General features: G+C 32.9%; 1 protein-coding gene across 8 annotated transcripts in view; it reads right to left on the reverse strand.

Annotated features, from left to right (window-relative positions):
- SNX13 (sorting nexin 13) overlaps nt 1–14,634 on the reverse strand; it is a 127,772-nt gene that overhangs the window by 10,595 nt on the left and 102,543 nt on the right. For 3 of the 8 annotated variants that reach the window (XM_026507038.4, XM_057304165.1, XM_026507052.4), the window contains 5 exons: nt 13,391–13,530; nt 8,703–8,810; nt 6,128–6,238; nt 2,021–2,182; nt 464–535 (listed from right to left, as the gene is read on the reverse strand). In XM_026507038.4, the coding sequence (XP_026362823.4) occupies nt 464–535; nt 2,021–2,182; nt 6,128–6,238; nt 8,703–8,810; nt 13,391–13,530 (593 nt within the window). Of the gene's footprint in view, nt 1–463; nt 536–2,020; nt 2,183–6,127; nt 6,239–8,702; nt 8,811–13,390; nt 13,564–14,634 lie in introns of all 8 variants that reach the window. The other 5 variants (XM_026507035.4, XM_044386981.3, XM_048213155.2 and 2 more) reach the window with 3 other exon arrangements.

Below are 14,634 nucleotides of genomic sequence, written 5' to 3' on the forward strand. Positions count from 1 at the left end.
TATACTTTATTTACAAAACGGAGTGCTGTTAAGTCCACAAGAATGAAGCAACTACAATCACACAAAACAACATGGAAGAATATCACAATGTTGAGCAAAAAAAAAAAAAAAAAGAAAGAAAAAAGAAAAAGCCAGACTTAAAAAGTACATACCTTACAGTTTCATTTATATAAAGTATAAAAGCAGGGTAGAAGTCAGGATAGTGATTATCCTTGGTGGGGGAGAGGATAGTGACAGGAAGAGAGCATTAGGGGCTTTCTGGGGTATTGGTAACATTCTGTTTCTTGCTTAGAGTGCTGATTACATGGACATGTTCAGTCTGTAAGAATTCATCAAACTTAACACATATAACATATACACATAGGTATAGAGTAATAGGTATACATATTATACTTCATTAAAAAGATCTATCAAATATGATTTCAATTACAGTTGAATACTGCCAAAAATAAAATTAACTCACAGTATCATCAAGTTGAGCTGAGACCCGACAATGTTCAGGATCTGAGTCAGTCTTCGGAATTAAAGGAGGCACCTAACATTAAAAAAAAAAAAAAAAACAGAACAAAATAAACACACTAAAGCAGACAGTGAAAGAACACCATACAATAATAAACCAAAATGAGTATAAAGTGTAATAATAGCATTTAATTTGATTTTTGGAACAATATATAAACAAAGTTTATATGGCATTGAAAAGTATTAATAATCTACAATTAGAAATCCAATGTTAAAGTGTGATTACTTCATTACCAAAAGATTTTTTTCCTTTAAAAAAAATGGACTTTTGAGTTGGAAGGGGAAATTACTTAGACAAACCCCTATACTTTCTAGAAGAACTTAAAGCTAAGAAAGGTTAAATGATTTAAAAAACAAAAGTTAGTAGCACAGCCAGAGAACAGAATTCCAATCTTCTTTATTTTACCATAAGGAGCTTGACAGCAAGTTAATAAACTTAAGAAACTAATTAGTTTTAGATAATATAAGTTATGAGGAAAATGGAGAGACTGGTGTTAGCTGATAATCATTTGTCAGCACAGCAGGGACCATTAAGATCACCTATTATAACCCCTTCATGTTGCTGGTAAGGAAAAAAGAACCAGAAAAAGCTCAGTGACTTCTGTACAAAGTCATATGAGTAGTTACTGGCAGAAGTGGTACTGCAAAATCCTCATCTTCAGTGTTAGTATTATGTCCCCAAGATTAGAAACAAAGATAAAGCATCAGAGAAAGTATGAGAATAAATAGGAAAGTATGGATTTACACACACATTATTTTAGGAGTTGTCTCGTAAAGAAATTCTATCTCTCTGTGTGTGTGTATATATATATATATATATATATATATATATTTCCTCTTCACTCAAACATGATCTAACAAATAGAAAGCTCTAACAGTAACTGGTTTTCTTTTATAGTCTTGATTATAACATGAAACAAGTAGGTCAAAATAATGCAAAGTATAAATAAGAAAGTAACAAACTACTTGGTCTGCTACCTGTATTTGCTAATGTAATGAAAAAGCTTCCTATGAAACTCTTCTATACCACTCACTTGTATATCCAAGTAAAGGATGGCCCCAGAGGCTGACAATTGTGAGACTTTGCCTCCCTTTGATCTCCTAGCCACTTGGTCAGGTGACACAGGAGAAATTAGGCTTTATGTTTCCTGATGAATACTAGTATAGTTCATTTGTGCAACAGCACTTGCTTTTGTTTTAAAATTTAATAGCATTATAAAATAAAAACGGCATGACAGAATATAACAGTACAAAGGATGTTTCTTAACTTTACTGGCTTTCAAAATTCTACCCCAGCAAAGCCTGAGGAGTGACTGGATTTTACAGTATCTATTTCTGATAAGAATTCATTCTCTTTAGTTTTTTTATTCTTTGTAAGACTATGTGTCTAGAGAGCTTTGGACTTCTGAAAAGAAATAAGGTAAATCTAAGCAGAAGCTCAATAAATCTTAGTTGACTTAAAAATAGTTTGCTGTAGATATTACTGAAAACATCTTCTTACCTTGAAAAATGATTGCTTTATGTCTTGACCTAATCTTTCTGACATTTTGCCCATGTTGTCTGACATTTTAGTCATTCCCTCTGCCAAGCTATCAGGAAGGGATTTAACTGCATTTGAAACATTCCTCATAGAATTTCGAAGTGGATTTACAAAAGTGTCCATCTAAGGGGAAAAGATATTATACCATGACTTCATTGTATCAGACTTGTTATTTAACTGAGAAGTCTGGGAAAATACAGAGCGTAACACACGTGAAAAATGCAATCATTTTCTAGTCTATAATATCTCATTGCATTTTAAAAGTATACAACAACCGTCTTCAAAATATATTGTCTTAAGAATGTATTTTCATACACAAATATAGGATTAAAAAACTGGGGTGATAAGGCTATTGCTAGAAAATATAAGCCTTAGCTTATATAAAAAATAAAATATATTGCTGGTGATTATAAGTTTTGGCTGCCTTATTAAAGAAATTCTGAAAAAAATAAAACATTTTCCAAAACAGAAATTGATGCAAACGGAATTAGCCACAACATACTTTTGCTACAATTCAAGGCAATAATAACACAGATATTTTGAGGAGACACTGAAAAAATAAACAAGCAGATAAAATAAGCAGAAAGCTCAAGTAACTGACAAGTAACTAATGTTTATTTTTTAAAATAATTTTTTTGTTACATTACATGCTCAGAATCTATAGAGGACTACAGAATCCTTTAGTAATACAGAAAAGCTTTTAAGAAAATATGATCAGAAATATAAAAAGGAATAATCTCCAGGGGGATAGGAAGCATTCAGATTGAGATTCTGACTGCACAAATGTCAGATAATTTCAATTAAGAAAGGGAGAAACGTCTAGAAACCAAAATAGTCTGCATATGGAACTCTGAGAATTTTAACAGACAGAAACAAAGAAAGAAAGAAAAAAGGGACACAAAATCAAAGTCATAAAAAAACTACAAGAATATTTTCCAGAAAGTGTGAGTCTCATAAGAACTAATACAGAAACAAATTATGTTCCCTGCCAAAAAAAAAAAAAAAAAAAAAAAAGTAAAAGAAACTGAACTCCACTACTTTAGGAACATAGAACAGTGTTAAGAGATGGTATCAAGAAGATAAAACTTCTTCACTCGAAAACGCTTTCATGGTTTCCATTAAGAAAAACTAGAGAAGGTTAAATAAGTACTATAATAAACAACAAGTGAATTTCAAGATAGCTGTAAAATAATTAGGAGTTTTAGTTAGTCTTTGGATTAAGCTGAGTCAATAGTGCTCTAGATATGCTTGATGGAATATGTAACATTTAGGAAGGACTCTGTCACAATAGAACAATTCAGAGGAGAACCAAAGGACAAAAACAAGGATGAAGAACGGTCTGAAAAACACTACCATTGGTACACAAATATAGAAATAAAAAGGTTAAAAAGATGAAGCTAACTCCCTGTGTGCATGTGCACTTGTGTGTAAAGTTACGTATGTGTGTATATACATGTAGCCTCACACTAAACATGGGGCTAAACTACCAGTGATACTCTTCTAAAATAACGGAATCTAAATCTGTTTCATGAGTTAGTTAATAATTATAAATAGTTGCCTGTGCACTATCCTAGACCTACAGAATTCATTTCTTTTTCCTTTCCTTTTGTTTTTTATTTGTTTTTCAATTTCTGAGGGTAAAGCCCAAGCATCTGTATTGAGGACAGGGAATGAGTGAACTAGAGGGATGGAAAAACCTCCACAGGTGATTCTGATGCCTAATCCTGAAAAAAGCAGAATTTTAGAAGCATAAAAACAGAGTCCATCACTATTTGACAGGATTTCCACAAACAACACTCGCTTAAAACAAAAAAACAAACTTGTAAATTACCAAGCAGAGGAACCAATTATGGATCACCAGCACAGTGTACACTTGGCCTGACTTACCAAAGATGTCTTCCTTTCATTATCACTTTAATCATGTGTATCAGTAACAACACAAAGTAATTTTAACTTAAACTTAGGTCCCTAACTATAGCTTAAAAAATGCCTTCACACCATGATATAAAACTGGATAGAAAGAAACTATGAATAAAGGAAGACTGTTTGTTAGCTACTCTTCCTAGGAATTGCCCACATATTTTGAAAGGCTAGACAAATTGTGTGACCAGGTTAATATGTTATAAAGTACTATTTCTCAAACTCTGATAGCCACTAATAAAATGTTTGCAGATGATTTCTCTAATACCTGTTTAATTTCCAGTGAAATATAATTAAGAAAAAAATATTAAATTATAATTTAGCCAAAAAGGAAATGTAGCTGAAAAACCCTAATCCTTATGTGCATAAAAATTATTTTGCCAATCTAAAAGAGGTCAAGATGACCTTGGTAATAACCAATAAGATTTATAAAAAAAATGTATGTTACTATGGACTTCCAGAAAGACTCAGAAGGATCTTTAGATTCCAGCGGTAATATTTTTAAAAAGCAATATACAACTCTTTGGATCTATAAAGCATATATATGCTTTACACACACACACACACACACACACACACACAGAGCACACTACTATGGTCAACAAGAAAATCGTGTACATTTGAGGCAACATTACCGATTTGTTAGTTTATCTTAAACCTGATATGATCTTGAGAGAAGATAAGGTAAGTATCAAAAAGATGGAACACTAGAAGGCATCTCTATTGACAATAAAACCATTTAGAGTTGAAATTTAAACTCAATCACTTCAATTATGAAACACAAAGACAATACCAGCACATTGTCCCCCCACCATTATGAGGCACATCAAATATGGAACTTGTTATTAAAAGACTCCACTTAAAAATATTAACGTCCACTTGGATGTTAAAACCCAACACCCCAGAGTAATCATACAAAGTTCTTATGTTTAATTCTTACTCATTCTGTACCAGTTCCTTAATCTTACTTATTTTCTACCAATTCCTTAATCTTTTTTTTTAAGAAATTAGTTTTTTCCGGGGGGGGGGGGGGAGGCGATGGTGGGGGGGGGGAGAGGAGTGGCAGGGAAGTCACTTTTTGTTTTTAATTCTCATTTTGAAATAATTTTAGACTTTTGAAAAGTTAGAAAAATATACAGAGTGCCTACACACTATCCACCCAGCACTCCCAACTGCTATTACTGCCGCTACTACTACTAAGAAGCAACATTTTTCTGAAGTTAATGAAGTGCCAGGTATTGTCATACATGGACCATCACATCTGATTTGTACAATGCTGTAAAATGAGGATTAGTGTCTTCATTTCTTGGGAAAACTAAAGGAACAAAAGGTGAAGTAACATGTCGCAGGTCACAGCTAGTAAATGCAGAGCAGGGATTTAAACCAAAGACTAATTCCAAAGTCTGTGTTCTCACTCACTAAACTATCTTGCCCAATTTGAGCACTTAGTCATTTATTGTCTTAACCTACCACCTAATTCCAAGGGTAGGGCCCGTATCCCCAAAGAAATTTTAAACAATAAAGATTTCACCCAAGGGGCATAAATACTTTCAGGAACATACCTATTTAACATTTTTCTTACCCTCACTCCAAGCAAAAGACCTCTCCTCCCAGTAAGAAATAGCTCCTTCTCAAGTTATTGAAAAGCTTGTGACCTATCTTAGGCAAATCTTCCTTACTGCATTATTTCAAAACTCCTTTTTTCTTTCTTTTAAGCTCCTGCTAGATTTTAATCTACACGTAAAAATAGGAGTTTATACTTATTATATTAGATATGCCTATCAATAGTAGGCTTCATAAACCATAGAACATAAACATGCCAAGAAGCATTTAATAAAATTTTCTGGTTTTAAAATATATAAATATATAAATATAAATTTATTTTCTTTTATTTAAAAAAATGTATTAAGGGGCACCTGGGTGGCTCAGTCAGTTAAGCGGCTGCCTTCGGCTTAAGTCATGATCTCGGGGTCCTGGGATGGAGTACTGTGTCGGGCTCCTTGCTCAATGGGGAGTCTGTTTCTCCCTCTCCCTCTGTGCTCTCCCTCTGTGCACGCGCTCTCTTTCTCACCCTCAAGTAAATAAAATCTTTTAAAAAAATGTATGAAAACAGACCTATAAAGAAAACCAATGCAATGGTCTGCTTACCTTGCGAGCAAAATCCCCTTTCCCTTTACTGTAGGCTTTGTTCTCAAGGAAATCATACACATAGTGAGCCAAAGCTGGGGATGCTTTCATCATTTCAGGAGTTAACAGCAGCTAATGGGAAAAAAAAAAAAAAAAGATATCTTACATAGATATGGTATTGGAAATTAACTCCTATAATTTTATCTGCTTGAAAATTAACAATGTACAGAATTTTAATTTTGTATTAAAAAAACAATTACACAGTTTATAAATAAAGTCATCAATAATTCTATGACATTAACAGTTTGGTGTATATTCTTCCCATCCACTTTTTTGACTTTCAGTGCATCTAATGTGATAGTTGTCCAAATGTATTTACTACGGTATTCCCCTTTCTCCATGGGGGATATATTCCAATCCCCCTCCCCTCCAGTGGATTCCTGAAACCAAAGATAGTACTGAACCTTACATATACTGGTTTTTCCTATACATACATACCTGTGATAAAGTTTAATTTATAAATTAGGCACAGTAAAGGATTAACAGCAATAATAATAATAAAATAGAACAATTATAACAATATGCTGTAATAAAAGTATATGCAATATATTCTGAATGAGGCTTCTCTCTCTCAAAATATCTTACTGTTCTGTACTCACCCTTCTTCTTGTGATAAGAGAAGATAAAATGCCTAATTAGATGAGGTGAGGTGAACGACACATGCATTTTGACGCAGCATTAGGCTACTCTGACCTTCTGACAATTCATCAGAAGTACAATCACCTGCTTCTGGACCATGGCCATGGCTGACTGTGGGTAAGTAAAACCACAGAAAGCAAAACTACAGATAAGGGGGAGACTACTGTAGTCCATTTTCAGTTTTTATAGCTTATACTATGAAGATCCATATTAGTAAACTGTTTTGTTATTCACATCCTAATTCTAGAGTTAACATTAATAGAAAGTACATAAAATAATCTGAACATACTGCTTTCACAACTGTTAATGATACGACCTAACATTCTAACCTTAATTCCTTCAATGGAACATATTTTGACATATACAGAGTTCATCAGCTACAATGTATATGATATGGTACAGCCAAATTTAAAAGATGCATCTATGGCACCAGATTTGGGAAAAGGTCTTATAAATAACTGACACAGATTTTTATACAACTAAAGATAGTATATTTAAAAAATCCAAGTGTTTGGGGCACCTACCTGGGTGACACAGTCGGTTAAGCATCTGTCTGACTAGATTTCAGCTCAGCTGATGACCTCAGGGTTGTGAGACCAAGCCCAGTGTTGGGCTCTGTGCTCAGCATGGACTCTGCTTGTGATTCTCTCTCCCTCTGCCCCTCCCCCAAATTGTGCTCACTTGCTCTCAAAAAAAATCTTTAAAAAATTTTTAAAAATTAAAAAATCAAAGTGTTTGACAAGAGTCATACAAATCAAATCAGTCATTCAGCTTTAAGTCAGAAGACAAAGGTAAATAATAAGAGATTTCTATGTTTTGCTATCTTTTCAGGAAATAATAATGCCATGGAATTACAATTATGGTTATAAACAAACCAAATCAAACTTACAAATGTTTTTACAAATGCTTAAGAGAGAGAGAAACCTTCCAAACAAAATATCCAGCACAGCATTAGCTAAGTTTCACTACATACTAACGAAGGGTCAGCAAACTTTTCTGTAAAGGTCCAGATAGTAATTACTTTTAGGTTTGTAGTTCACTGTGTCTTTGCTGAAACTACTCAACTCTGCTGTAGCAAAATGTAAAAGCTGTACTAGGCAATAATTAACTAAATGGATGGCTGTGCTCCAATAAAACTCAATAAAACATATGGTGAACTAGATTTGGTCTGCAGTCTGGACTTTGCTGACCCCATTCTAGAGGGTGGAGTTGAGGGGGGGTCTAAAAAATGGAACATTATATACTCTGGCTAAAGCCAGTTCTACTAGATGAAGAACCTTTACAAATCATTCATTAGTATAAAAAACTATAAAGCGATGTTATTATTGTATCTAGCATCTGGGTACCCAGTCTAAAAAAAAGTTTTTTCTGGTATAATTAACTTGTGAGCTAAGTTTTGTTACTCCACAACAGAAATCTACATACTGAGGATACTACATGTTAAGAAATAGTCCCTGGGATCTATTCCTCTTTTGAATTATTCTGTAATTTGAGAAGCCTTAGGCTCGCTGTGGACCATAGGAGGCATTTATCAGGAATGAAAATCTGCTAGCTTTGGATATACCGTGAAGAGCTACTACCTACTGAATTGGAAATATTTACCTGTTTAGTTTACATAAAACACCTAGACTTTACAGTGATGTGGAAGAGATATGTGTGCCTGTGTGCGTGTATTCATCTAAACCTGAAGCGACAAAATCCCTAGCACTATGTCCAGAAAACTTTTAAGTTAGTCAATAAGAAAATATTGGTAAATTACTGAACAGATGTGACATGCTACTGGTAAGTGGTTACTATCCCGCTATTATATTAAAACATTCTTTAATAAAGAAATCTACTATATCTGTATGGCTATATTAAAATGAAAATCTATGGGTAATAATAAACATGGACTTACCTGCAGATATGCATTTAAATCCTTTTTTCTTTTTTCTAAGAAATCTCTATCCATATTATTAAAAGTCTTTTTACCAGGAAGCTTCAATATGCTTGACAGATTTTCAAACTAGAAGATAAAATACATTCAATAATTTCAGATTTTTCACAAAAAAAGCATTTTCCAGGGAATAATTCCTCTATATATCAAAAGCATAAGATTATTTTGTGATATATTTTATTATATTAAGCAAAAATCAGGAAGTATGTCCATACACAGTTCTAATGTTATTTATTTATAAAGGAGCATTTTCAATCAAAAATGACAAACATGGGTAACTGATAAAGAGGGATAATATCCACATGGGGTTTCATTTTAATACTCAAATTTTGTTCAAAATTATCAATAATAAAAGGTGTTAAAATATTTTCCTTAACACTTGACCTGTGAATAAAAGTACTGGCAAATACATTTTTAATGATCAAAGACCCACCAAGTTCCCGGCTTAAGAAATCTAATAAAGAAATCTTTTTTAATATTGATGACTGCCAATCAGTTAATTATTGTAACAGCTAATTATTAAAAATAGAAAAGGCAAATTTCAAAATATAGACTACAGTTTTATTACAATTCTGCATATAAACAATGACAGTACAACACTGACTTCTTCCCCACCAAACACATGAAAAATAAACTCAGAGATTATTAAGAAAAAAACCTAAAAGCCATTAGTATGTAGCTTATCTTTGTAAGGCCACAAACACCAAGTAAGTGCACATGCTCTAAGTCTAGCATTTACAGGGTGCACCTTCAGCGGGCCACACGTAGTCACGTGCGGTGCCTGCTAAAGCACAGACTTTACCCCAGCTACTAACACAGCAGGGGAGTAGTCCTTTAGCTAGACACTGGCTAGCCAAAGCCTAGTAACTGACGCTGCAAGCAGCATTCCTGTGTCTCCCAGGTGATACATGTCCCAAACTGAAATAAACTTTCTAAACAGCAACAATAATGGCTTTGTAAAGAAAACTCACTCCTGGTGCAGAGATTAAAGAGGAAATGAAAAGGTGTAGGATAATTTTCATCTCCAAACTGGAAGATTCTGAAAAATTATTAAATGGAATGGCAAATCCAATGGCTGCCTGGAACTATAATGTGAATAAGTTCATTGCATGTTATACATGAAAGGTAAGGGCAATGCTTTTACCTCAGCAAAGGCAAGAAAAAAACAAAAGAGGAAAGTTGCAATTTACAGGGAAAATGTTATGCTGTAGCAATATTTACAAATTTGGTTGCTCACAAAAGTATTAAAATGGGTCCTCATTGAATATCAAATGTCCAGTGGAGAGTTCCTGGTTTTACGAATTAATTTTTTTAAAAAATCATACCTTATGGAAATAATTTTTTCAAGGTGTCCTAAACGATATTTAATTTGCTGGAATATTACTTTTCTACATTATTTTAAACTCCTGACTTAACTTTACAGAATACATAGTTTATTCCGGTAATACAAAGATGTTATGGGCTGAAAGGTATTGCCCCAATGTCTTATGTTGAATCCTTAACTTCAGAATGTGGCTGTCATTTGCAGATAGAGCCTTTAGAGAAGGGATTAATTAAAACAAAGCCCCTAGGGTGGGCCCTAATCTAATCTGACTGGTATCCTTGTAAATGGAATAAATCTGAACACACAGACAATCAGGGATGTGGGCACAAAAAGAAAAGGCCTGGTGAAGCCATAGAGAGAAGGGTGACCAACTGAAAGCTAAGGGCAGATGCTTCAGGAAAAACCAAATTCACCAACACCTTGATCTTGGACTTCTATAGATTCCCGAACTGAAAGAAAATTATTTTTACTGTTGAAGCCACTCAGTCTGTGGTATTTTGTTACGGTAGCCCTAGCAAACTAATACATAAAGGAATATAGCAGTTTGCAATAAAACCAACAATTTATTTCAGAAACTTTAAAATATTGAACCTTGTTAATTAAAAATAAAACAAATTAAATGCCACAGTAAGTTATTTTCTTAAAGCCTAGATTATCAAACTCCTTTTAAAATTATCTGGAACAGAAGCATTAATGACAGTTTTCTCGAATATTGTTATTATGAAGGAAAAAAGATGAAATTTATACTCTATATTAAACTCATTACAAGCTTGGTATTTTAAAGATTTTATAAGTACAAGTAAAAGGTGGCCCACTCCCTGAAAAGTAATATAATACCCTCTGCCAAAAACTCAAGAAATTTTTCAAAGCATGTAAAAAAAAATTAGAAATTTGCTTGAAATTAAGAACTCACATAAATTAAAGAGTATCTCATGTTCACAAGGAACTCAAATATTATATATAAATCACAGACATTCCAAAATCAAAGATTTTATCTTTCTACACTAAAGATGTCAGGTTTAGATTCCTAATGCACTACTGGAAAATTCAAAAAGCATCCCTGAAATTTTATGTTATAAGGATTCAAAATTGGTTTATATCCAGGTACATAAATACTTTTACTCAGTTACCTTAATGCATACTTAATATTTTCTAAATCACTAGTATTTTATCAGTGCTAATATACAATTCACCCAATATGGGTGACACATAGGCAGTGTCTACTAGAATGTAAGCTCCCAGAGGCAAGGACTTCGTCTGTCCTGTTCAGTTATATTCCCAGCACTGAGAACAGTACCAAGCATACAGAAAAAACTTAATACATATTTGTTGAATAAATAAATGCATATTTCAGGCAATTGCTAAAATAATGTCACATTTAATTTTTTAATTATTTTCAATCAACTTTACAAATCTTTATCCATAAAATAGCAAATAAGGCCAAAAAATCTTTAAAGAAAATAAATGATTTCATATATTTAGACTGGAAAAAGTTTACATCACAAAGTTAAATAAACAAAACCTGTTCTAAAAAAAATGTTAACACTTCAAGAGCTCTATGGAGCTAAAATTCATTTGTGTCAACAGGATCTACTGTTACCAACTGATGCATTACTACTGGGTCACTGCATTTTTCTTCTGCTATTTTATGAGATTTAAATTTAAAAATACAGGTAAAGCAGAGCTAACAGGCAACAGCCTGAATTTTATTTACAAATGCTTAGCATTTTGCTTAAAGCTACATTTTCACTCACAAGCTTTGTTTTTAAATTCTTAAGCTCTGTGAGCAATCTAAATAAGTAATCACACACTAATAGAACCTGATAGGAAACAAAGTCAAAACCACTCTGCCTATACTGAGCCCTTTCAAAAATGAATTCACTTTATTAATTTCATTTAATTTTTGATGTTGTATTGAAAAAGAAAATTTCTGTATAAACCATCCCATTAATAAAAAATTTTAAAGTATGTTCTTCACTTGTATTTGTCAATATGTAAACATGATATTTACATTACTAGACTAGAAAATTTCACATTATACCAAATTCCCGTTGATTTACAAGTAAATAAAAGTACTTCTTCGCAATTCAAATTATCTTAATGGGAGAAAGATACATAGACTGTGGGATTTTAGCATATAAAACAGGCAATATTTTAAAAATGCAGGCAATTATTTCTTCAATGTGGGACAGAAAATTCTTTTACCTCTGCAAAAAATTCAAGCTAAACATGAAGAAACAAATCAAGAAACATGCTGATCTATTCAACAACAAAAACAGAACAGGCATGTCTGAAGTATTAATTTCCCTATGAATATAATTCAAAGTAGTCTTTTTCATATGGACTTCTGGAGTCAACACTAATCTGTTCTTAACCACTTTTAAGCCATTAATAGTTTATCTCACTCTACTCACAGAATATTTTAATAAGATTATCATGGTATCAACCATATTTTTTCCACTATCTTAACTGAAAAACGTATTTCCTGATTACTCAAATAATACAATGTCATTTCAAAGCTTCTGTCAATTCAAATGTCACCATTAATTATTATTATTTTTATTGGTTTAATACAGTTGCATATTTAAAAACCGTGAATGAAATAAAAGATTCTCAAAAGTTAAAATAAATTCCATACATCACATATTCCAATTCATCTGGTGATAATCTACATTTTCAAAGTTAAAGAAAAAAGTACTTAATAAAAAAGTAAAACAGAGAAATAATTTGTTTACATGTGTTATCTTTAAGGGTCCACATACTATTAAAAAAAAGGGTGGTATTTAGTAAGAATTAAAAACATTACTTGGTTAATGTTAAACTTAATTTAGGTTGTGGTTTATAAAAAACTTGATGAATCAAGGACTTAACTGTTACACTGTGGGGATAAGGATGCCATTTAAAATAACTAGAGCTCTGAATTATATTGCCGAAAACAAAACACAAAATGTCCTGCAGTGATCCACCTTATTTTAAACCAAACTCAAACACCTCTGCAAAGCAACATCTCACACACACACACGCACACACACACACACACACACAACCAGAAATATACATTCATTTTAATTTTCCAAGGTAGACCACTGATTTTTTTCCCACTTTTTCCCCATTTTTTCCCCCATTCTACAATGCTTGGGACTGGTTAAAGATTGATTTATTGGTTAAATGCTCATAATCATTACAGTATTATGCTGATTATACAAAAATTCTTACCTTATTTTCTTTTGCTTTGGTCAGTATCTTAGCATCCTCAGAACTATTTAGAATCAAACATCAAATCAGGAAACAGTGTAAAGCACACAAACTTTAAAAACCTCATTACCTGTTCAGTGATCCTCATATGGAAGTCATGGAAGTCACTATAACGACGATAGGTTTTCCACATCTCCTCACTGTTAAGACTGCGTCGGTGTACAGTGATAGCATATAATGCGTACGTCTTGCCATGATCATTACAAACGCCTGCCACAGCATATGGGTCATAGTCAGCATATACTAGTCATTTAAAACAAAATGAAGAGGAACAAAACACACAAAAAGGAGGAAGATGAAGAACAAAAACAAACGAAAAGAACATGAAATGAAGAATTTGAAATGACAGACTGAGACAAAAGGATGTCACCAAAGGATAAAACAGATTCCCGTCTTGTGTACTCACACTAAGATTTTATACATGGTAACTCGTAAGTTTATGAGGACACTACCAACCACACAGTGATGTCTACTTTAGACTCTCTTCTTCAGCACCTTGTACCTATTCTTAGTTATGATACCACACTACCACCTATTATAGTATTACTCTTTAAATAGAGGAAAAATAACAGAAACAAAATAATCTTTCATAGTAGCCTTCACTATTCAGCTATATTTCAATTAAAATCTCCTCAACTAAACAGAAAGCAAAAGCCAAGGAATAAGATTTTATGCACTCTCTTGGCAAGTACCTTCATTGTTTATAACATTCAAAAATTTACAAGTGTAGTTCTGATTTTTTTTTTGAAAAGGCATTTTCCTAGTGACTTATCACAAACCATTCAAGTGAGGTAGTGTCTACAATCTAACCCTGTTCCCACTGTGTACTAACTTTAAGTAAAGATATACACTATGAATCATTTTAATTTTCTTTCCTATTTTTCCATTTTTTTACCTACTTCTAGCGTTGTATTCTATTCTAGATCATTTCTTCAGGTCTCTAAAAATTTACTGAGTCTCCACTCATCTACATCTGGTCTATTTCTTAATCCAACACTGACCTCAATTTCAATCACAATATTTTTTTATATGATTATATTTGGTTCTTTTTCTTAGTGTTGCATTCTTGCCTTAGGTTTTATCTCTATGACTATTTTTAACATCCTCTCAGGCTAGGAGACCCTCTGGTACAAACCACTTGAAGATGGCTGACTCTAGACACATCCATGTTGGGAATCAAGATAGGCTTTCAACTTCTTTTTTTTTTTTTTTTTTAAGATTTTATTTATTTATTTGACAGAGAGACAGCCAGCGAGAGAGGGAACACAAGCAGGGGGAGTGGGAGAGGAAGAAGCAGGCTCCCAGCGGAGGAGC

Source organism: Ursus arctos, unplaced genomic scaffold, assembly GCF_023065955.2.
Source record: "Ursus arctos isolate Adak ecotype North America unplaced genomic scaffold, UrsArc2.0 scaffold_3, whole genome shotgun sequence".
In the NCBI taxonomy this organism is placed as follows: Eukaryota; Metazoa; Chordata; class Mammalia; order Carnivora; family Ursidae; genus Ursus; species Ursus arctos.